This window comes from Rhea americana, unplaced genomic scaffold (assembly GCF_003343005.1).
Source record: "Rhea americana isolate MKP2758 unplaced genomic scaffold, rheAme1 scaffold_109, whole genome shotgun sequence".
Taxonomy (NCBI): domain Eukaryota; kingdom Metazoa; phylum Chordata; class Aves; order Rheiformes; family Rheidae; genus Rhea; species Rhea americana.
In genome coordinates, this window is record NW_028185139.1 from 1,864,012 (window position 1) to 1,885,480 (window position 21,469).

At 45.4% G+C, this 21,469-nt stretch overlaps 2 protein-coding genes across 2 annotated transcripts; both read right to left on the reverse strand.

Moving 5' to 3' along the window:
- Positions 1 to 7,350: 7,350 nt before the first annotated feature.
- On the reverse strand, positions 7,351 to 8,669 carry LOC146601165 (radial spoke head protein 3 homolog B-like). The gene is made up of 3 exons (XM_085311065.1): positions 8,073 to 8,669; positions 7,597 to 7,756; positions 7,351 to 7,477 (listed from the first exon to the last, which is right to left on the reverse strand). The coding sequence occupies exons 1-3, from the start codon at positions 8,370 to 8,372 to the stop codon at positions 7,434 to 7,436; spliced, it is 504 nt and encodes a 167-aa protein (XP_085167191.1). The 5' UTR covers positions 8,373 to 8,669; the 3' UTR covers positions 7,351 to 7,433.
- A 6,679-nt stretch (positions 8,670 to 15,348) lies between these two features.
- Positions 15,349 to 21,469, reverse strand: NDUFAF5 (NADH:ubiquinone oxidoreductase complex assembly factor 5; the record flags this gene model as incomplete). The annotated part of the gene is made up of 10 exons (XM_085311219.1): positions 15,349 to 15,631; positions 15,792 to 15,874; positions 16,203 to 16,286; positions 17,524 to 17,584; positions 18,099 to 18,296; positions 19,685 to 19,724; positions 20,209 to 20,312; positions 20,413 to 20,460; positions 21,126 to 21,189; positions 21,384 to 21,469. Coding segments are annotated over 10 exons (855 nt in total), but the record flags the coding sequence as incomplete, so codon positions are not given.

The window sequence follows — 21,469 nt, forward strand, 5'->3', positions numbered from 1 at the left end:
GTGTTTCTAGCAGAGGACAGGTTTCTTCCAAGCAGTCTTTTGTACGTGGAGGTGTATTTTGGACAGTAACACACAAGGGGAAGTAGTAAGAGCTGATATTTAGCGCTAGAATAAAGTACTCACAACAAGTTTTATGAGAGGTGCTAATTAGAATTAGATGCAGACAAAAACCACCATTGGATCCCGTGCAAGACTGAATGCTGAAGTGTAACTTACCTTTGGCAATCGTGCCTTGAAGGTTTTGGCCTTTGGAGGTTGCAGTGAAGTAGGCTGCTGTTGCAGATGATTAATATTGCTTAAAACTGACATGCATTACATTCATCTGCAGATTTTAAGATGTTCACAGCAGTGAATATGTGGCATTTTCCCCCCTAAAAATAGAAACACAGGCATGTGGAAGTTCTCTGGATTCCCTGCATTTTTTTTTTTTGCAGTCAGACAGTGGCCAAACCAGCAAGGGAATCCAAGAATCTTTGATTAGACTTGCTCACTTGCTTCACATATGATTTAAGATACAGAGGCTCTTTTATAGAGGTTATTTTTYCATCAGCTCCCGTTTGAGGGCATCTTCATTCAAACATCTGTCCTTGACCTCCAGTCTTCTTCCCCWTATCTCTGAGTTATATTAGGATCTTAAATTGGTTCAGCTTTCTCTATGCTTGGATTCAGTGCTCTAATTCTGTCACTGATACAGGTGGCTCTGTGCTTTTACATGGGGTCTCCTTATTTTCTGTACAGGTGTCTGCCACACACAACGCAGGTAACATCTGCAGATTTTCTCAGTGGCATATTAACCTGCCAGCTCTTGCTGGCTCTGTTTGGAGCTCTGCATTCAGATTTGCTGTATGTGCAGCAGATGGACTTGCTTTCAAACTCATGACAACTTTCAGAAGACATTGTAAACGGTTCTATTTTTCTCCTRTTAATTTGATCCTCGATTTTCAAGACAAAGGAAAAAGGAGATATTAATCTGATCTTCAAGGAAACAGTTGATATGACGTTTTTCTAGAAACTGATAGGGAAGATGGACAAATGGAAAGATCAGCAGAAAATCTCTAAAGTGGGCAATCATCTGRTGGAAGAAAATGACACAAAATGTGGCACTGCAAAGGGAAACATTAGATTAGCTGGATTTTATTGATGGAGTTAATCAGCAGTTAGTTTGCTCTGATCTTGCTTAGCATTTTCATTAACAATCCTGGTACAAAAAGTAGCATGTTAAGAACATCTGCTCGTGACTCCTTTTGGAGATAAGACAGGACTCCAGATCAACTTCCTGAATGCCTCTGTGATTGTTTTATTTGTATCTGTGCCGTTTTTAATTTAAGTGCTAGAAAAAAGATTCCTTGAGCCTCTCTTTAAATTTTTTTTCTTTTTTTCATTGGACGTATTAAGGATTTAGTTTGACCGACCTACTTGGAAAATGTAGAAATGTTCTAAGCTGTCAGTGAGCTGTTGATGTATCGATGAGCTATTGATAACTATTGATACCTATCGATATCAGTGGCTATGAATGGGTTTGGCAATGGGCAGGCATCAGTGCCCCTCATTATTGGGAAGTATCGAAGTTGGTATTGGTTGATGCTGTCAGCTAGCAAAATGGGCTGGAGACCGGAAGCGATGATGTGTGTGGAGCTTGAGGGGTATYGATGCATCTYGATAGGGATGGCTACCAAGAGGTATCAAYCTTGAGAGAGGTATCAATGCCTGTGGATAGGGACTGATGTGTGTGAATCATAGAATCAGTAAGGTTGGAAGGGRCCTCTGGAGAACATCTAGTCCAACCTCCCTGCTCAGCAGGGTCACCTAGAGCATGTTAGACAGGGTTTCATCCAGGCAGGCCTTGAAGATCTCCAGAGAAGGAGACTCCACAACCTCTCTGGGCAACCTGTGCCAGGGCTCCATCACTCTCACAGGGAAGAAATTCCCCCTCACGTTCAGGCAGAACTGCCTGTGCTTCAGTTTCTGCCCATTGCCTCTTGTCCTGTCACATGGGACAACTGAAAAGAGTTTGTCCCCATCCCCTTGACACCCTCCCTTCAGGTACTTRTACACATTGATAAGATCCCCCCTCAGTCTTCTCTTCCCCAGGCTGAAGAGGCCCAGCTCTTGCAGCCGTTCCTCACAGGGCAGGTGCTCCAGCCCTCTGATCATCTTTGTAGCCCTACACTGGACTCTCTCCAGTAGCTCCATGTCTCTCTTGTAGTGGGGAGCCCAGAACTGGACACAGTACTCGAGATGGGGCCTCCCCAGGGCTGAGTAGAGGGGCAGGATCACCTCCCTCCACCTGCTGGCAACACTCTTCCTAATGTGCCTCAGGAGACCACTGGCCTTCCTGGCCACAATGGCACATTGCTGGCTCATGGTCAACTTGTCATCCACCAGCACTCCCAGGTCCTTCTCTGCAGATCTGCTCTCCAGCACAGGTCAGCCCCCAGCTTGTACTGGTGCCTAGGGTTATTTYTSCCTASGTGCAGGACTCTGCACTTGCCCTTGTTGAACCTCATGAGGTTCCTCTCTGCCCAGCTCTCCAGCCTGTCCAGGTCTCTCTGAATGGCAGCRCAGCCCTCWGGTGTGTCAGYCACTCCTCCCAGCCTGGTATCATCAGCAAACTTGCTGAGGAGGCACTCTGTCCSCTCACCCAGGTCRTTGGTGAAGAAGTTGAACRGGATGGGACCCAGTACTGAGCCCTGGGGGACCCCACTAGCCACAGGCCTCCCACTAGACTCCACGCCACTGAYGACAACCCTCTGAGCTCTGCCTTTCAGCCAGTTCTCAATCCACCTCCCTGTCCACTCGTCTAACCCACACTTCCTGAGCTTATCTGTGAGGATGTTACCGGAGACAGCGTCAAAAACCTTGCTGAAGTCAAGGTCCACAACGTCCACTGCTCTCCCCTCATCTACCCAGCCAGTCATGCCATCGTAGAAGGCTATCAGATTGGTTAAGCAGGCTTTCCCCTTGGTGAATCCATGCTGGCTACTCCTGATCACCTTCTTCTCCTCCATATGCCTGGAGATGACATCCAGAAGGAGCTGTTCCATCCCCTTTCCAGGGATGGAGGTGAGGCTGACTGGCCAATAGTTGCCTGGGTCCTCCTTCTTGAAGACTGGAGTGACWCTGGCTTTCTTCCAGTCCTCAGGCACCTCTCCAGTTCTCCAGGACATTTCAAAGATGAATGTTGTTCTGAGGTGACACATATGGAAATAGCTACTCTTGGAGGCAYGTCAATATTGGGAATGGTCAATGTTGATAGTCATCGGTGCCTACCAAGAGCAAAAGGGGTCTGAGAGGGAAAGGTAGCAATGGCTCTGGAGAGAGAGAGGTATTGAGGTATTGATGCCTTGTGATAGGCATCAGTATTGATAACTATTGATATTGATGCCTATGGATGGTTTTCTCAATGGGCAGGCATCCATGCCCCTCAATATTGGGAGGTATTGATGTTAGTATCAGTCAATAGCTTCAGTTAGGAAAATGGGCCAGAGAAGGAAAGCGATCAATGCATGTCAAGCTGGAGAGGTGTCGATGTTTCTTGATAGGGATGGCTACCAAGAGRTATCAAACTTGAGATGTGCTAATGCCTATGGATAGGGACTGATATCTGTGGATATTGCTCCAAGGCATCACGTATGGAAATAGCTACTCCTGGAGGTGTGTCAATGTTGTAAACAATGTTGATCGTCRTTGGTGCCTGCTGAGAGCAAAACCCATCTGAGATGAAAAGGTAATGATGGCTCTGGAGATGGGGAGGAACTGAGGCTTCTTGATAGGCATCGATATTGATARCTATTGATATTGATCAACGCCTATRGCAATMGGCAGGCATCAAYGCCGCTCAGTATCAAGAGGTATTGRTGTTGATATCGGTTGATAGTTTTGGCCTGGAAAACAGGCCAGAGACAGAAAGCAGTTGATGTGTGTGGAACTGGAGAGGTATCAAAGCTTATTCATAGAGGTTGCCACCGAAAGGTATTGATCTTGACAGAGCTATCAGTGTAGCAATGGCTCTGGAGACAGAGAGGTATTGATGCCTTGTGATAGGCATCAGTATCAATAACTATCGATATCAATGCCTATGGGTGGGTTTCTCAACAGGCAGGCACCGATGCCCCTCAACATCAAGAGGTATCGATATCTGATGCCATCAGCTAGCGAAATGGGCCAGAGATGAAAAGCGGTCGATGTATGTGGAGCTGGAGAGGTATCAATGCATCTCAACAGGGATGGCCACCAAGAGATATCAATCTTGAGAGGTATTGAKGCCTGTGGATAGAAATCGATGTCCATGGATGTTGTTCTGAGGCAWCGTATATGGAAATGGCTACTCCTGGAGGTGTATTGATGTTGTGAACAGTGTTGATAGTCATCAGTGCCTGCTGAGGGCAAAACCAATCTGAGAGGAGAAGGGACAAGCCGTGAGGCAGTGCTTTGGGAAACCTTGGAATGACTGTACTTGGAAGCTAGTTCTGTCTCTGCCTCAAACCTGCCTACATGCCCAACAAGCCTCCACCACCAGAGTCCAGTGTGGTTCCCATGGCAAGGCCATCCTTGGCACTGCATGGAGCAGGAACCTGTGATGAACCTGTCCCTTAGTGCCTGCAGAGTCTGCAGAACAAGGTTTTTACCTTAGGGTAAAAACTTTAGGAACATTAGGAACTTTAGGAACTCTTAGTGTTCCTAATGTTTGCATGTTTGGCTTTGCCATGTCCATAAAATGCCCTTTGGAAGCCATTTTTGTGTATATTTCTGGATATTTGAAAACTGTGAATAGGAAAGAGAAATCAAATCATCATTCTCATTCTCCTCGCAGTGCCTGTATGACAGTGACTAGCTTTGGCCGCTTTTGAGTTCCCAGAATCATAGAAGGGTTGTGGTTGCAAGGGACCTCTGGGGACCATCTCGTCCGGTTGCCCTGCTGAAACAGGGTCATCAGCATCCTGTCGAGGTGGTTTTTGGATCACTTCGAAAACAGAGAATCCACARCCTTTCTGGGCAACCTGTTCCAGTGCCCAGGCACCCTTCAGCAAAGAAAATTTTACCTCCTCTGCAGACGGAACTCCGTGTTTCAGTTTGTGCCCTTTGCCTCTCGCTTCTAATGCTGGGCTCCACTGAGAAGAGTCTGACCCCATCCTCTTGACACTCTCCCTTCARTTTTTCTTCTGCAGTTTATATTAGATGAGCAGGTGAGCACAGTTTGGAAAAGCAAAGTGGTTGGCAAGTGTCTCAGCTGGCAGATACCTGCAAGCATTATTTGACATGTCTTTCAGTGCTGAGCAGTTGCGAACAACATACTAAGCATCTACTGCTTTCAGTGGAGGCATTTACCAGAATGCCCCATCTGGAAAGCCTGCCATGTGGCATCATGGTGGTGCCCAMGGGCTTGCAAGGGAGGGGTTAGACACTTCAGTGCATGGCTTGGAAGAGCTGCGTGAGAGCCCATGCAGTGAGGTTGAGGTGTTTGTGGTCAGTGACTTCAAGTGAAGGACATCAAGGAGGGGTAAGTGGTGAGGGGGAGCCATGCTTAAGAAAGGCAGTCCAGCACTGCAGTACATTGAGCACAGCGATGACGAGCAGTGTTGTCCCGCTGTGTTAGATATGAACTTTTCTGAGTTTACTGCTCCAGGGAAGCTGGCTGGGAAATAACCAGGTGCGTGTGGTGGCGTGGGTGCCCTTTGCCTGTCATGCCTGGTACCTTTGGAGGGGCTTAGCTGGAAAGGGGGTTGTGAAGGAAAAGTGAGGCTGGGGCCATGGTGCAAGCTGTGGAGAATGGGTGGCTGTGCAAGCCTGCAGGGGAGAGAACAGGTCTTCTCCACCGGCAAGGGCATCTTGCTTCAGTGGGATCAGTGATATCTGGTGGCAACACAGGGGCAGTTCAGCCTCACTGTTTTTCAAGGCTCTGCATGCACTTCAGTGGCTAAGGCCCACTGAAGGACATTGTAAAATGTAGTTGTTTTGTACAAAAATGTTTACTGCCTGTGCTGCATGCCAGGAACAAGGACTAGCCAGGGGCCTGGCTGCACCTGGCGTGATTGCTGTTTTTCTCTTTTGGTGGTGGGAAACTCTGGGACCAAGGAAGCCACCAAAACACTGTGTCTTTCTGAAAAGCAGTTGAGGAAACCCTGTTTGGTATTTCCTTTAGCTACTTAGTGCCTCTGAAAGTTTCCAAACCTGATCACCTTTGCAAGTGAAGGAAGCTRCCAAGACTTCAGCTCCCCCTTTAAAGTACCTTGTTCAACAGARAGGAGAAATTGAAGAGGGCAGTAGTGATGGTGGAGGGTGTGGACACCCTCCACCCCACCTATGCAAGAAAGCTCCCTTGGCAATTTCTGGCTGGTGCCTTACACGAAAAGAAGGAGTGCCCCTCGACGGGAGCAATAACATGCCAGTGGGTTTACATGGATCTGCCAAGGCTTTGGCTTTGCTTTTGCCTTTGCCTTAGTGTGAGGGAGAGGAAGCCTCCAAGAGCCTCAGCTGAGGCAGGCAGCATGCTGGGGGAAGAGCAGAAGAGRCGTTCGTGCTCGTTGTCAGCATAGTGCAGCAGCTCTRTGCGTCTCAGATATGCAGTGGTTCTGGTTGCAGCTGTTAGAGAAAAAGCCCCAGCCTCTCCCCGCAGCAGAACTACATYAAGAAGTTCTCCTTGAGTGGACCTGTTGGGACAGAGATCATAGAATCAAACACCCAGTAGACCTGAATCCCTGAATTCAGGAAAAAGAAACACAAARGGAATGAGCACACAAGTGTACTTGAGGAAAACCATCAGAATGAACATTTAATGCGACTTTCACAAGTGGTTTCACTGAGGTGCACCAAGGTGGACCCGCCTAATTTTTGTCCTAATTTTGTGGCTTCTCGATAGATTTCAGACTGTTCCTGTATTTCAATTGCAGCCCCTGAAGACTGACTAATAGAAGAACCCAAATGCTTCTCAGGAACTGGCCAGCAAGAAAGCAGCCGTGGGTGTTGTCATCTGTTTCCAAAGCAAGGACGAGATTTTTGACCGCTAAGGAGGTGAGGCCTTGTGCTGAGGAAAAGTATCAGCCACCTGAGTCCTCAGGCAAGCAGGGCCCCTTCTGCCTGCCTGTGGGATGCACATAGCACTCCGCAGCCCAGGCAGCTCGTACAGAGGAGTTAAAAGGCTGTGAGGGGGTACAAGCGCCTGTGGACAGTCTTGACTTTTTTGTTCCCACAACAAGGGCCGACCAGGCACAATGAGGAGTATGATGGGAAGGAGTGCAGCAGGGCTGGCCGGACCAGAGGAAAAATAAGGGTTACTCGAGCAGGGAACACAATGTGGCAGGGAGAAAACAAGGCCAAGTAATTTATTTATTTATTTATTTAAGGATGAACCATAGGATCTTGGGAGCTGGTTTTCATTAGCTTCTGTTAGAACCAAGCACTGTGCTCCCCAGAACCCTCTTCTCCAAGGTCTCTTACACTTCCACTGTCCACAAGAAAAGGAGTTCTACCTCAATATCTGTAAGAATGTGAGAGGAAAAAGAAAACAAGAAAGAAGAATCTTTTATTAGCAAGGGAGAACAAGTACGTGGGAGCTGGTTAGTCAGGTCACGTAGGCACAAAAGCACCAATACAAACYTCTCTCTGCTGGGTCATAGAGATCCCTGCTCTCAGGAAGACTGGTCAAGATCGATGGGGTGGGATCAGCCAAGTAATACTCAGCAAATGTCAGAGCTGCCGTTTCCTCTGTGGTCTCCTCTTCCTGCTGCACTTGCATCTGTTGCAGTTGGCAGCGTTCCTGCCAAGACAATGTTGCACGTCAAACTTCCACGCCTTTAGCTATTCCTCCTTTTCTCTGGAGGCTGAAGAAGGGTCACAGTGTGAAACTCATGCAGCAAAGACAGAGCCAAGGGAAGAAGCACAGGTAGCACCCAGGGTAACTAAGTGCAGYGGACAGCCAGAYGGCACCCGACTGCTCAGAGGTGTCTCTGACCTGACAGTACCCTCCGGGGCTGAGCCAACTTATTCCACAGCTTGGCTTTCCTTGCTGCCAACAGTTCTCTCTCTCAGCACAAGCATTCCCACCGGCTCCTTGTGCTCTTAGGTATTCCTACCTTCTCCTCGCTGTGTCTCCTCTGCTGCTCTTTAAGCAGCTGTCCCTCAGCCAGCTCTTCGTTTTGCCGCTCTAAGTACACACATTGCTGTTCCCACCGGTATGCCAGCTCCTCTTCCATGACGACTTCCAGCACAGCTTGCTCCACAGTCTTGCCAACGAGCACTCGGAGCAATGGCTTGACTTCTGTGTCAAAGTCAAACCCCTGAGGGTGGCAGTCAGGGAGGGAGAGACAAAAGCTCAACACGGTAATTAGCTGAAGCAGCACAACTAGGGCACTCGGAGAAGCACCTTCTCTCATTTGACAGCAGACACTAGAGACAGGGTTTTGGGTTTTATTTATTTTTTTAATATGTCCTGTCAGTAGAAATCCCTGTGCTTGCTGCCCCAATTTTGCCTGGGAACCTTGTTTCCCATGAGAAACATCTTTTGAATATTGCTGTGGCCTGGGCTTTGCCCTGTACCTCTCCTTGTGCCGCTGGCGCAGCCACTTCTCCACCTAGTGCTGTCTCCAAGGGGAGGGCAGAGGGAGATGTGTCCAGAAGCTGACTTTCCCGGCCCTCCACCTGCAACTCTTTCAGCTGCTCGGAAAGCTCTCCTGAATGCAACTCTGCAAAGTAAAAGYAGCCGGCTAGAGGCAGTTGTGCTTCAAGCCCTGATTTTAAACCCGGACAGTTCTCAAGGGAGAATGATAGGCAAAGGCTGGTCAGGGAGGAGGCTTCTGTGAAGGAAAGCAAGAGCCTAGAGCAGGAGCTTGCAGGWCACCTTGCAGAAGGAAGAGCTCCTGGGAGCGTGCCCTCCGGCAAGTGCACRGGAGGACACTGAGAGCGGAGCGAGCAAGCCTCTAGCATGGCAGCAGGCAGCTGCGCAGCGTCTTTCGCCAGCTCACCCACCGAGTGGCAGAGTCCCTCGTCAACAGCCGGGAGCACCCAGAYGGGGTGCTGCTTGTCCTCAGCCTGCAAGAGAGGTGCTCAGGGCRGGCGCGAAGGAAGAGCTCTGTCACCGCCAGCCCTCACCTCCTCGCCGCAGGGGAGCATCCCATGGTGCCGGCCGGGGCGGCCCCCACCGGCAGGCCAAGGCGCTGAAAACATCTCGAGCGGTCTTTCGTGCTCCCGACTGCCCTTTCTGCAGCAGTAGCTCTGGGGCTGCAGCTCCACGCCGCTGCTCCGCACGCGCTCAGGGTGTGCGGCAGCGAGGCACCTTTGGCCGCTGCTGTGCTTGGTGGTGAAGGGCAGCGTGAGGCAGGGTGACTTGTGCCGCAAGAGCAGCCCGAAGTCAGAGCATAACGTCATCTGGGGCTGAGCCCTGGCCTGCACCTGGACTTTCTAGACAATACTTTGATAGGAATTAATATCAATATTCTGTAATTCTGAAAAAGCCCACAAGCCTCCAGGTGACCGATTCCCTGATCTCGATCGTTAAGGCCTTCTCTGCACTCTTGAGGAACACGGGATGGGATCTTGCCAATCCACTGACGCTGGGGGAGACATAAAGGGTGTGAAGTGGGCGCAACAGAGCAGGCAGAGGGTCTGTGCAGTGTCAGCATCTGCCTCTGCACTGACTTGCCCGGTTTGGGCTCCTGTGTGTGTCCCATGACTTGCACAGGCATCTCATACTTTGGCATTGCCTCTCTGCAGGCATAACCTGTCAGGTGCTCCAGGACATGTGGAGAGCCCATGGGAGCAAGAAGTGCTGTTGTATTGCAGGTTCCTGCTGCTCCATCCCGTTTCTATGATGCAGCTGCCATTGACATTGTTGGCAGCCATGTAAAACATCACTTTAGGAGCCCCCCTGAAGTAACAAGGATGAACAGATCTTCAAGGGCTGCCACAGCTCTCTGTGTGTGGCCAGACACCTCTTGCAGCCCAGGTGCAAGGTGTATGTGTGTTCCCACAGAAKTATCGCTATCAATGCCTATGGATAGTTTTGGCAATGTGCAGGCATCGATGCCCTTTGATATCAGGAGGTATCGCTGTTGATATCAGTTGATGGCATCAGTTAGTCAAAYGGATGTGAGATGGAAAGCCATTGATGGGCATGGAGCCAGAGAAATATCAATGTGTTTCAATAGGGATGGCTATCGAGAGGTATCAAACTTAAGAGTGGTGTCAGTGATTGATATCCATGGATATTTTTCCGAGGTGTCACTCATGGCTTCTCCTGGAGGTACGTTGATGTTGTGACCAGTCAGCATTGGTAGTCATCAGTGCGTGCCAAGAACAAAATAGGTCTGAGTGGGAAAAGTAGTGATGGCTCTGGAGATGGAAAAGTTTTGAAGCCTTTTAATAGGCATCAATATCTTTCCATTATTGATACCTACTGATACTAATGCCTATTGATGCCTTTGGCAGTGGGCAAGCATCGAAGCCCCTCGCTGTTGGGAGACAGTCCCAGAGYGCAGCTAACAGAGGCAGCGAACAGACGCAGCAGTTTGTGCAGCACTGYCTCAGCTCTGCCTGGAACTTTTGGGGGTCTTGTTGGACATTGTGGCCTGCCGATTCCTGTGGAATGAGGGAGCTAGAGGATGACTCTGCGTACAGGTAAGGGGAGCTAGGCAAGGGCAACTGCAGGAGGCCTTAACTTCTCCTAGGAGAAGCTCTAGCACCTATCACCCAGCTCTGGGTAGGGAAAGCTGCTGCTAAGGAGCTGTCTAGGYTGTCCCTTATTAGAGAGAGTTGGGGCTTTTGATCCAGGTGGCCCCTGATTAGGGCGGGTCAAGTAGCCTGTGAGTGAGTACTGGGGAGAGGTCTATATATGAGCCAGGCCTGGAGCACAGCTCTCAGAGGTAGTGAACAGATGCAGCAGTTTGTGCAGGAGGAGTGCAGTAAGGTGCAGGAGGACATCTTTCAGAAGCGTGRTCATGACTTGCTGCAAAGCACATTTGCCTGTAGCTATTGGAATTGCTGCATCAGTTGYGTTGGAAACTTTGACCCAGACAGACCCTCYGACAACAGATGTGGCTCTACAAGTCTCAGGCTGCAGGGAGTGTTTGGGGCCTCTCCAGACGGTGTGGACTGATAATCAGCTGTCCTGCCAGAGGTGTGCTGTTGTTGACAATTTGTGTTGTGAGGTGAAGGAGCTGTGGGATGAAATCGGCAGACTGTGAAGCATCTGAGAAAGTGAGCAGGAGATAGACAGGGTGTTCTTGGATGCTGTACTGCTCCAGGAGTTCCAGTCGCCTGCAGCAGGGGAGTTGTGGGAAGGCTCTGTGCAGAGTGAAATAGTACAGCACTGTAGAAGAAGACTGGAARCTAGTTGCTTCTTGTAGAAGCAGAAAGGCCCCTAGTCCTCCTGGACTTGGACTTAGAGTTGAAGAACTGATGTAGAATGAGGAGGACCTGGACCTGACTTCAAGGGAAGCAACTGGGCTGAAAGACCCTGTGCCTTGTGTGAAAACTCGGAAGAGGTGACTGGTTGTTGTCATGACCCCATGCTGTGGGGATGCAGCCACCTATCTGCTGACCTGACCTCTTATCTAGAGAGGTTTGCTGCCTGCCGGGGGCTCGGATACGAGATGTCACTGAAAGGCTGCCAAGGCTTGTCTGCACATCAAACTCCTACCCTCTGCTGCTCTTTCATGTGGATGCTAAYAACATGGAGAGCAAAATGGAAACAATCAATCAGAATTTCAGAGGTCTGGGAGCCCAGGTGGTCTTCTCCTTGGCCCTGCCCATGATGGAAGGGATGGGAGGAGGAGTAGATGAATTATCCAAATGAACAACYGGCTGTGCTGCTGATGTTGGCAACAGGGTTTTGGTTTCTATGATCATGGGACACTGTTTGAAGATCAGCAACTGATGAGAAGGGATGGGATCCCTCACTAAGCAGGGCATGTGTGTCTTTGCCAACAGGCTGGCCAGCCTGCTAAAGAGGGCTTTAAACTAGGTAGGATGGGGGAAGGGGAGAGTGAGAGAGAGGGTAGTCAATAAAACCAAACTTGAGTTGGGAGGCCTCCAGCGGGTGCATCCAGCCAGGGATGTGCATATGAGAGATGGCCATGGGGGACCCCCTTACATCCTTCCTGGGAATCCTGCATGTGTGACCACCTCTCCGAAATGCCTGTACAYCAGTGCACGCAGCATGGGGGAACAAACAGGAGGAGCTGGAGATCTGTGTGCGGTCGCAGGGCTGTGATCTCGTTGCAGTCACAGAGACATGGTGGGATAGCTCACATGATGGGAATGCTGCCATGGATGGCTCTGTGCTTTTTAGGAAAGACAGGCCAGGGAGGTGAGGTGGTGGAGCTGCTCTTTATGTGAGAGAGCAACTGGAATGCACCGAGCTCTGCCTAGGTGTGGAGGAGGAGGAGGCAGCTGAAAGCTTATGGGTAAAGATCAAAGGGCAGGCTAACACGGGGGACACTGCTGTGGGTGTCTACTCCAGGCCACCTGAACAGGAAGTCGGTAAGGTCTTCTCCAGACAGCTGGAAGTAGCCTCATGATCACAGGCCCTGGTTCTCATGGGGGACTTCAACCACCCTGACATCTGCTGGAGGGACTACACAGCAAGGCACCAACAGTCCAGGAGGCTCCTGCAGTGCATTGATGATAACTTCTTGTCACAAATGGTGGAGGAGCCTACGAAAAAGGGTACCCTGCTGGATCTTGTTCTTGCCAACAGAGAGGGACTGGTTGGAGATGTGAAGGCTGGGGGCAGCCTTAGCTGCAGTGACCATGAGATGGTGGAGAGGAGGATCCTGCAGGAAAGAAGTAAGGCAACAAGCAGGAYTGCAACCCTGGACTTCAGGAGAGCRGACTTTGGGCTCTTCAGAGACCTAACTGGAGGAATCTCATGGGTTAAGGCCCTAGAAGGAAGGGGGGGTCCAGGAGAGCTGGCTAATATTCAAACATYGCTTCCTCCAAGCTCAAGAGCGGTGCATCCCTATGARTAAGAAGTGCAGCAAAGGGGGCAGAAGACATGCGTGGATGAGCAGGGAGCTCCTGGCAAAACTCTAAGAGAAGCGGAAARTACACAGACTGTGGAAGAGGGGACAGACTACTTAGGAGAATTATAGGAATGCTGTCAAAGAATGCAGAGATGTGACAAAGAAGGCTAAGGCCCAGTTGGAATTGAGTCTGGCAAGAGATGTCAAGGACAACAGGAAGGGCTTCTTCAAATACATCAGCAGCAAGAGGAGGACTAGGGAAAACGTGGGCCCACTAYGAATGGGGCAGGGGCCCTGGTGATGAAGGAGCCAGAGAAGGCAGAATTACTGAATGTCTTCTTTGCTTCAGTCTTCACTGCTAAGGGCAGCCCTCAACAATCCCAGAACTTGGAGACAAGGGAGAAAGTCTGGAGAAAGGAAGACTTTCCTTTGGTTGAGGAGGATAGGATTAAAGATCTTCTGGGCAAGCTTGACATCCACAAATCCATGGGCCCAGATGGGATGTGCCCACAAGTACTGAGGGAGCTAGTGGATGTTGTTGCCAGGCTGCTCTCCATCATCTTTGAAAGATCGTGGAGAACTGGAGAGGTGCCTGAGGACTGGAAGAAAGCCAATGTAACTCCAGTCTTCAAGAAGGGCAAGGAGGAGGACACAGGCAACTATAGGCCAGTCAGCCTCACCTCCATTGTTCATTCTGGAGGTCATCTCCAGGCATATGGAAGAAAAGAAGTTGTTCAGGAGTAGCCAGCATGGATTCACCAAGGGGAAAGCCTGCTTAACCAATCTGATAGCCTTCTCTGATAGAATGACTGGCTGTGTAGATGAGGGGAGAGCAGTGAACGTTGTGGACCTTGACTTCAGCAAGGCTTTTGACACTGTCTCCCATAACATCCTCCTAGAGAAGCTCAGGAAGTGTGGGTTAGACGAGTGGACAGTGAGGTGGATTGAGAACTGGCTCAAAGGCAGAGCTCAGAGGGTCGTTATCAGTGACGTGGAATCTAGTGGGAGGCCTGTGGCTAGTGGAGTTCCGCTGGGTCCCATCCTGTTCAATTTCTTCCTCAATGACCTGGATGAGGGGACAGTGCCKCCTCAGCAAGTTTGCTGATGATACCAGGCTGGGAGGAGTGGCTGACACACCTGAGGGCTGTGCTGCCATTCAGAGAGACCTGGCCAGGCTGGAGAGCTGGGTGGAGAGAAGCCTCATGAGGTTCAACAAGGGCAAGTGCAGGGTCCTGCACCTAGGGGGGAATAACCCTACGCACCAGGACAGGCTGGGGGCTGACCTGCTGGAGAGCAGATCTGCAGAGAAGGACCTGCGAGTGCTGGTGGTTGACAAGTTGTCCATGAGCCAGCAATGTGCCCTTGTGGCCAGGAAGGCCAATGGTCTCCTGAGGCACATTAGGAAGAGTGTAGCCAGCAGGTGGAGGGAGGTGATCCTGCCCATCTGCTCAGCCCTGGGGAGGCCTCTTCTGGAGTACTCCTGGCCTGTTCAAGAAATTAATCTAGTACACGGAATTGGACAGAATTGCATGGCACAGTCAAAACTTGGATGGTAGACAGAAGCAAGAATTTTGCTATGGATTATTCTGTTATGGCTCCAGACCTTGTGTGCATGTTAAATTACCTTCTACTCTTTAAATATTACTCAGTTCTTAAAATAATGGAAATGTCTTTCAGAAAGGAATTATTCTTTATGTATTTAGCTGACCAAAGGATGCATTTAAGAGCTTCTTTTAGGAAGCTATTTTTATTATCTACTAGGTTTTGACTTTGAATAAGGAATTGACAGAAGAATATACRTAACAGATCTTGTTACTCATTGAAAGAACTTTCTGTCCTTATTTAAGATGAACCCCTAATTAATCAGGGGGGCAAAGAACATCTTTYGCTTTCCTTTGAAGAGAGCAGTAATAATCCCAGAAAACTGAGGACAGGCTGTAAGGGTTGCTATAACCCAGAGGGGCGTATTTGGAACCAAATGAGAATGGAGATGGAGAAAGGTGTGAAGGTCTTCTTTAAGAGGTAAGTGTATAAAGGGCAATGGACACAGGACAGGACATTTGCAAGGATGACAGAGGAACTAGCCAAAAGTATGATATATCAGGGATTGGCACTAGATTCTTCAGACTRTGGTGATTTGTGTTCTGTTAAACATGGGTGACTAGTACCTACCATAGAAGACAACAGATCTTTCAGCAGAAAGATGTTGTTTTTCCTGCTCTAGAGGAATAACGGAGCACGGCACTTACTCAGACTTGCAAAATATCACCTCTTGTGGAGCAGTYGGTGGTACTGAAATCCTGGCAGAAACGTTACATTTGAGAATAGAAAGCCCAAAGTTGGGAGAGCATTTATTCAGTTAGAGTAATACTAAAAGACTTCTCTAGAAACATCCATGAATGCTTTTTATTTTTAAAAAGCACAGCTAATGCTGTAGGCAGAGAGGAATACAATAAGAAACCACCCTACTGCATGCAGCTTATTACCACTCCAAAGTGTTGTAACAGAAGCAGCCCAACAACATGGAGACCATCACCARTGAGAAGTATTCTGAGACTTCCTAAACAACTATTGTTTTTGATGAAGAACTATGTTTTTTTTCYTGAAAGAAGTCCATTTATTTTTGCCAGGTCTCCAAATGAAACTGTTGCAGAACCTCTCTGGGCTGGTCTTGCCTGTAAGAAGAAGGAAAAGAATAGTGCTGATGTTTTAACTTAAAACAAATCGGAAAAAACCCTCCTGAAATGTCAGTCATTTAAAAATGAAGAYACTTTGAGACAGAAAGTAGTAATCCAGAAAGTCTAAACATTTAGCAATAGTTCAGCTTGACGTTACCTGTGATTCATGGAATTTCCAGCCTATCATGTAATATATCTGAAATGTGGCAGGGACTGAGCCATCACTATTTCCATACATTTCTGTTGAGGTAGGGAGGAAGAGAAAAGGTACACAGAACATTAGTTCTAAGAATGAAAATATTACGGAACATTAGAACCAAGTACAACATATAATGACTCATTATAATGACTCTTTGTGAAAGATTTGGGACAGTAAGAATATCCCATACTCATGTATCAAATCCTGTCATTATAACTAAAGTTAAAAAATATATATATATATATATATATATGTGTGTATTTTAAAGTACTACAGTGTTTTATGTAGAGGTCAAAGAAAAGGAAAAACCTAAGAAATGTATGTTCTTTGAGTCATTTCAGGTTAACATGTTACCTATTAAAAACCTACCTTGGTATATTGCTGCAGCTGCCAGTAATGTCTCCCTGTGTAGCAGAGGTTTTCTATTCCAAGAGCAGTTACTCTCCCCCATACCTAAAAATATGTTTTAGCTTTAAGAAAAAGAAGATACAGTATATATCATGAGTTAAGTCTCATGCACCAATCGCAGATTTTTATTAAAYCAGAATCGGTATAGAACCCTCTGAATATCTTGCTGGAAGGGAGCATAACATACAGCAGATAACCAGGAGAATTTCTGTAACAAAGCCTTTTGATAYCAGTGCTTTGCAATCTGCGGTTTGTATTGCTAGCACTAGTTTCTGATGATTACTCCTTTAGCAAGAGAATCTTCAGATATTTAGACTTTCTAGTATAACTTMTTTTAAAACACTAAGCACAAAGTACTTATTCAGGGACACTGCTGATAACTGCACATTCTTTTGGAACACTTGAGCACCAAAAAAGATTATTCCAGGCTTCTAGTGAGRAATAGAAGAACTGCAAACTTGACCTTAGACAACTCTCATTAATCACTGCACCTGAGCTTTATTTTCATTAAGGAACTACCCTAAACAGCAACAGCTGATAGAACTAGGAGATGCCCTGAACTGCTCCCCGAGTTAACTACTGAACTGTATATGAATGATTACTTTACAATCCATAAGAAGTGCAATAATAATACTAACTCAGTTGTTAAGAGTCTCAGTTAAGTCTCTTGTTTTCCTGAGCAGACTCCAATTGGAGGGTTCAATTATTCTTGTTCCAAGACAACAACCTAAATCTCCTGCCTGTGAGTTAGGCAGGGTCACTGCTTAACATAGTGACTGGAAAGTCCCTCTGTGAAATAGTCTTCTCTCTCCCCTTACAGAGCTGTTCAGCAGCTCACACAGAACAAGTTCACAAAGAGGAGCACTAAAAAAGTGCATCATTCACAGCAGCCCAAAGTAGCAAGTTTTTGACTCTTGTTTCCCAAAATATATTTGCTGGTGGGCATAATCTCCTGACAAGAAATCAGGAAAAAAGTAATACWTTCTTAAAGAAAAAATGTGGAGGAAGAAATTAAAATTAAAAGGGAAGAAAAGGCATCCGGCTTTTCATCTGGGCCTAGGAACGACCACATTATGGTGGGATCAATATGCATACGTTTACAAATATGTGAGCAGAGAATTTGTMAAACTCTAATGCATATTTGTTAGTACCAAAGTACTTTGAGATAATAGAAGAACTGCTACAGATAAGCATCTGGAGTTAATAAACTTGAACTCTCCTGTGTCTGTCTATATCACTGATACAGAAAAAGCTTATGGTTCCAGAAAGTATATATACTTGCCTTGCAAGTCTTCCATAACCTCAAACAACCCTGGATAATTTACTTGAATTTCATCAGTGTCCTAGAAGGATTCAAAAGCTTAGTTTTAGAGCACGTCAAGCTAAAAACACAGTGTTGTTTTAACTTTCAAAGCAGCTACTAAAGAATATCCATCACTTCTATTCAAACTGCATATTTTTCCAGAAATAAAATTGCCTCAATATTTCTAGGGAGTTTTATTCAGTAGCCCAAATGCAATGAATTTTTGATTAAAGTGCCGTTATTTTAATCTTGGTCTTAGAAGAAACAGCAAGAGTTTTTTAAGACTTTTCCAGTAGGTCTAACTTTCTTTGACATATTTCTCCAAGGAGACCATCCAAAATTTGCTGGAGCACAAGCCAAAGATGATTTTCAGTTGATTTTATTGATTGCAGTAAGACCAACAGAGGCAGACCAAGTTAGTTTAGAATTTTTTTCAGCAAGAGGCTCTACATGAAAAGTAAGGTAGCCCTGCATTCATAAGCGATATTTCTTATCTACTAGCAGCTCTGATGTTCTGGATTGTTCTGTCTGATTGTGCTTGTAGTTGTAATTACCACAGTCAGGGTGTTAAAGCCAGCTCTTGACAGCAGATGCCCTAAGTCAGAGACAGCAGTGAATGGTGATACATGAGGAGAAAATCCCCCTTCTCTCTCCAATTCTGCTAGCTGCAAAGAGCAGCGAAGTTCATACAGAGTGTCTCCTCCAAACATTGCACCAATGAATACTCCATCTGGTTTAAGAACTTGATGAATCTATAAGACAGAAGATAGAAACTTCCATAGTTTCTGAATATTAAGTCAATTTAACTACAAAGTTCTTAAGGATTTTTTTTGATCAACTCAAAAGCAATCATTATGATAGTTTTAGCTGATTTTTCCATATGTATAATACTAAATACATCTTTTTGTACAGTAATTACAGAACAGTAATTCTGTTCAAATTACTTGAAAAGTTTTCTTTTTGTTAAGAATTGGCACTGATCCCTTGTTCAGGCATCCAGAAGGGCTGTATTATATAACCACGCTTACAAGATAGCAAAAGCTTCAAACACAATTTGCCTTAGTGATATGAAACATGAAAATTTCTAAAACTGGTTTTTAATTAGTTATTAATCAAGATACCTTTTTTCTATGCTAACAAAGCAGCCTTTAATTGTTAGGTAAAAAGAATTAGCAGTTGGAGGCAACTTCCATTACTTAAAGCCAATGGTCCCACAATAGGAATTAAGCATTCAAGATGGAGATGATTCAAGGCACACAGTTCTCCTTTACAGGAGAAATTATGAAATGAGTTATTTTTATTGCAGAGGTAAACATATTTGACATGCCACGTAATATTCAATTTCTATACACAGAATAAAATATTTCCAAGTTTTTCTTTTCCTCCTTTTTTTATAATTCTGTAAGTATTCAGACTTCTACTCGTATTGTTTTATAATGGCTGGGTACTACTGTCCATACCATCAGGAGATAGAATAGCACTGCAATGACTGACATATCTGAAATGATGGGAAAAAAAAATCAAATTGAGTAAGATAATCCTTGCTCCTGCTCCAAAGTCAGCTGATTTGAAAAAAATTCACCTGCAGGAAGGAGCTGAATAATCTGAAATCAAAACTTTTTGTAACAATTGCAGTTTTCCCTCCTCCAAAAATACTTGCTTCATTTAAGAATCAAGAAGCCTTTAATTTGTTTCAATGAAGATAACTCTGATGGAATTTATATTTTAAAATAAATAGTTGGGACATAAAAATAATGCAAGTTCCGCAAACTAGTTTTGGAGCAGTTTGATTTACAAAATGCTAGTGCAACAGCTAGTAAATGCAAAAATCAATTACGTTACCACAGTTTACATTAGTTACCATGATCTTACCTATTGAAACCATAAAATATTAAATAAATGTATTTTTTTGTTTCTTAAATATTTATTCCAAAGTTATCAGAGAGATCAAATTAATAAAAATATTCCTCAAGTAATATTACTCAAACTTCTAGAAATATTACAAAAAAAAACCCCAAAATAACTCATGTTGCACACAAGTTTGTGTGCCTCTTTCTCATAAAAGTTCAGGAAACACATACAGCTCTGAATGCAAGTCACAGTAAATGTTGATATTTAGTATCAAAACCCAGTTTCTTACCTCTCTAAAAGCTCTAGGMAGGTCGTTCACCCAATGTAAACTGAAATACCAGAAGTGTATGTATTACATTACATTACACATTAAATAAAATTTCAGGAAAGGCAAACACTTGTTAMATCATTTAAGTGTATTTCAGAAGCCAAAGTAACAAACAAGTTTCTCAGGGTACAAAAGCTGTGAAATGCCAACATAAAAGTGCAATAATATTCAATAAAATCCAAAATCTATAAATAAGTTAATTTTTTTTAAAGGAAAGAGATGCAGTTCCTGGAGACCAATTAGTCAAAATGCAGGAAAAAGAGAAGCTACCTGCATCTTCAAGGAAAAAAAATAATCCAGTAAGAGCCACCAGTACAGGACTTTTTCCTGATACATATTTATGATTCTGCAAATGCATTTTGTACAGCTGTGCTTATTGCTAGTTAATGGACTATTTCTCTTCCTTTTTTAAAGTTACTCTGAAAAGAGTATTATTTAGCATCTTCATTCAAAAAGTAAAGTGTAAACAAATGAAAAATGCATACCTTAAGCTGCTAACAACAAGATCAAATGTATCTTCTTTGAAAGGAAGGAATTCCTCATCAGCTACAACACTGACTGTAGGGATTTCAGTTTCCATAGCATTTTTCTAATGTTGGTTTAAAATAAAAACATCAGAAACTTGTTTCTTTTGCTTTTCTGTATTGTGCAATTGAAATATGACAAATAGTACTCAGAAAGCTACTTACTAAAGCATTCTCTGCAATGTCTACTTGAATAAGTTTTTCAACAGTTTCCTGAAATAAGAAAGCCTGTCAAATACTTAAGTTGTTTTAAAAATTAGTATAAGTCATCTTTGGAACACTTATATATATTTAAGATAAGCTATAARGAATCTTATAACACATGCTAAAGTGACTACATAAAGCAGAAAGCATTTTTCTCCTAAAATATTACTTTGCAATTTCTCTGTGGGAGAATAGTTGGAGTACAAGTAGTAATAGAAAACATAATCTGCATTTTTAGAGATAGGTTCAGCTGGATATAAACAGTGCATTAACAACCAGTGAAGTACCTTTATTCATAGCACAGTTCCTGAAGAGCAAGCTCACCACTTCAAAAGCCTCCACAATGATATTTCTCACTAACAATTTACTGCGGGCAACAAACACTAATCAAGAAAGCATGCATCTTCTAGATCAAGGCTGAAGTTTATCATACCACAGATAGCTTCACTTGCACTACTGATGTTCTTATTTGTTTAATCTTCGGGGATATAAATTATTTTAAGGTAACAGACACTGCACAACACATCTTTGGATTGCACCTACAGATATGAGAAAGAAATAACCACTTCATCAAGGTTCAGAGGATTCTTTTAATTGTAATGGTATCCTATTTGAAAATACTGGGGTAAACGTGTACTTATTTTAAAAAACACCAAAGTACCAAGAGACAGTACCTTAGTTAAATGTTGAGCTATGTAACCTCTTCCAGAGCCAACATCCAAAGCAAGAGGGAATGTTCTAAAAGATAGATTTTGCATCATAAAGTACACTCAAAAGTTATTTTAAGTTTTGAAGTACGCTTTGTCTGAAAAACTCCCAGTATCCTTTCTAACTGGGCACAGGACGGTCACTGAGCATCCTTCCACGAAGCGACGCTCCGATATAACACACGGAGAAGCGATCGCCAGCCTACGCGCCGCGGCGGGACTCACCGGGGGATGTCGAACACCCTGTCCGCCACTCTGCCGCCGACCTGCGGGGAAACGCGGCGACACTCAGCGGCGCCGCGACCGCCACC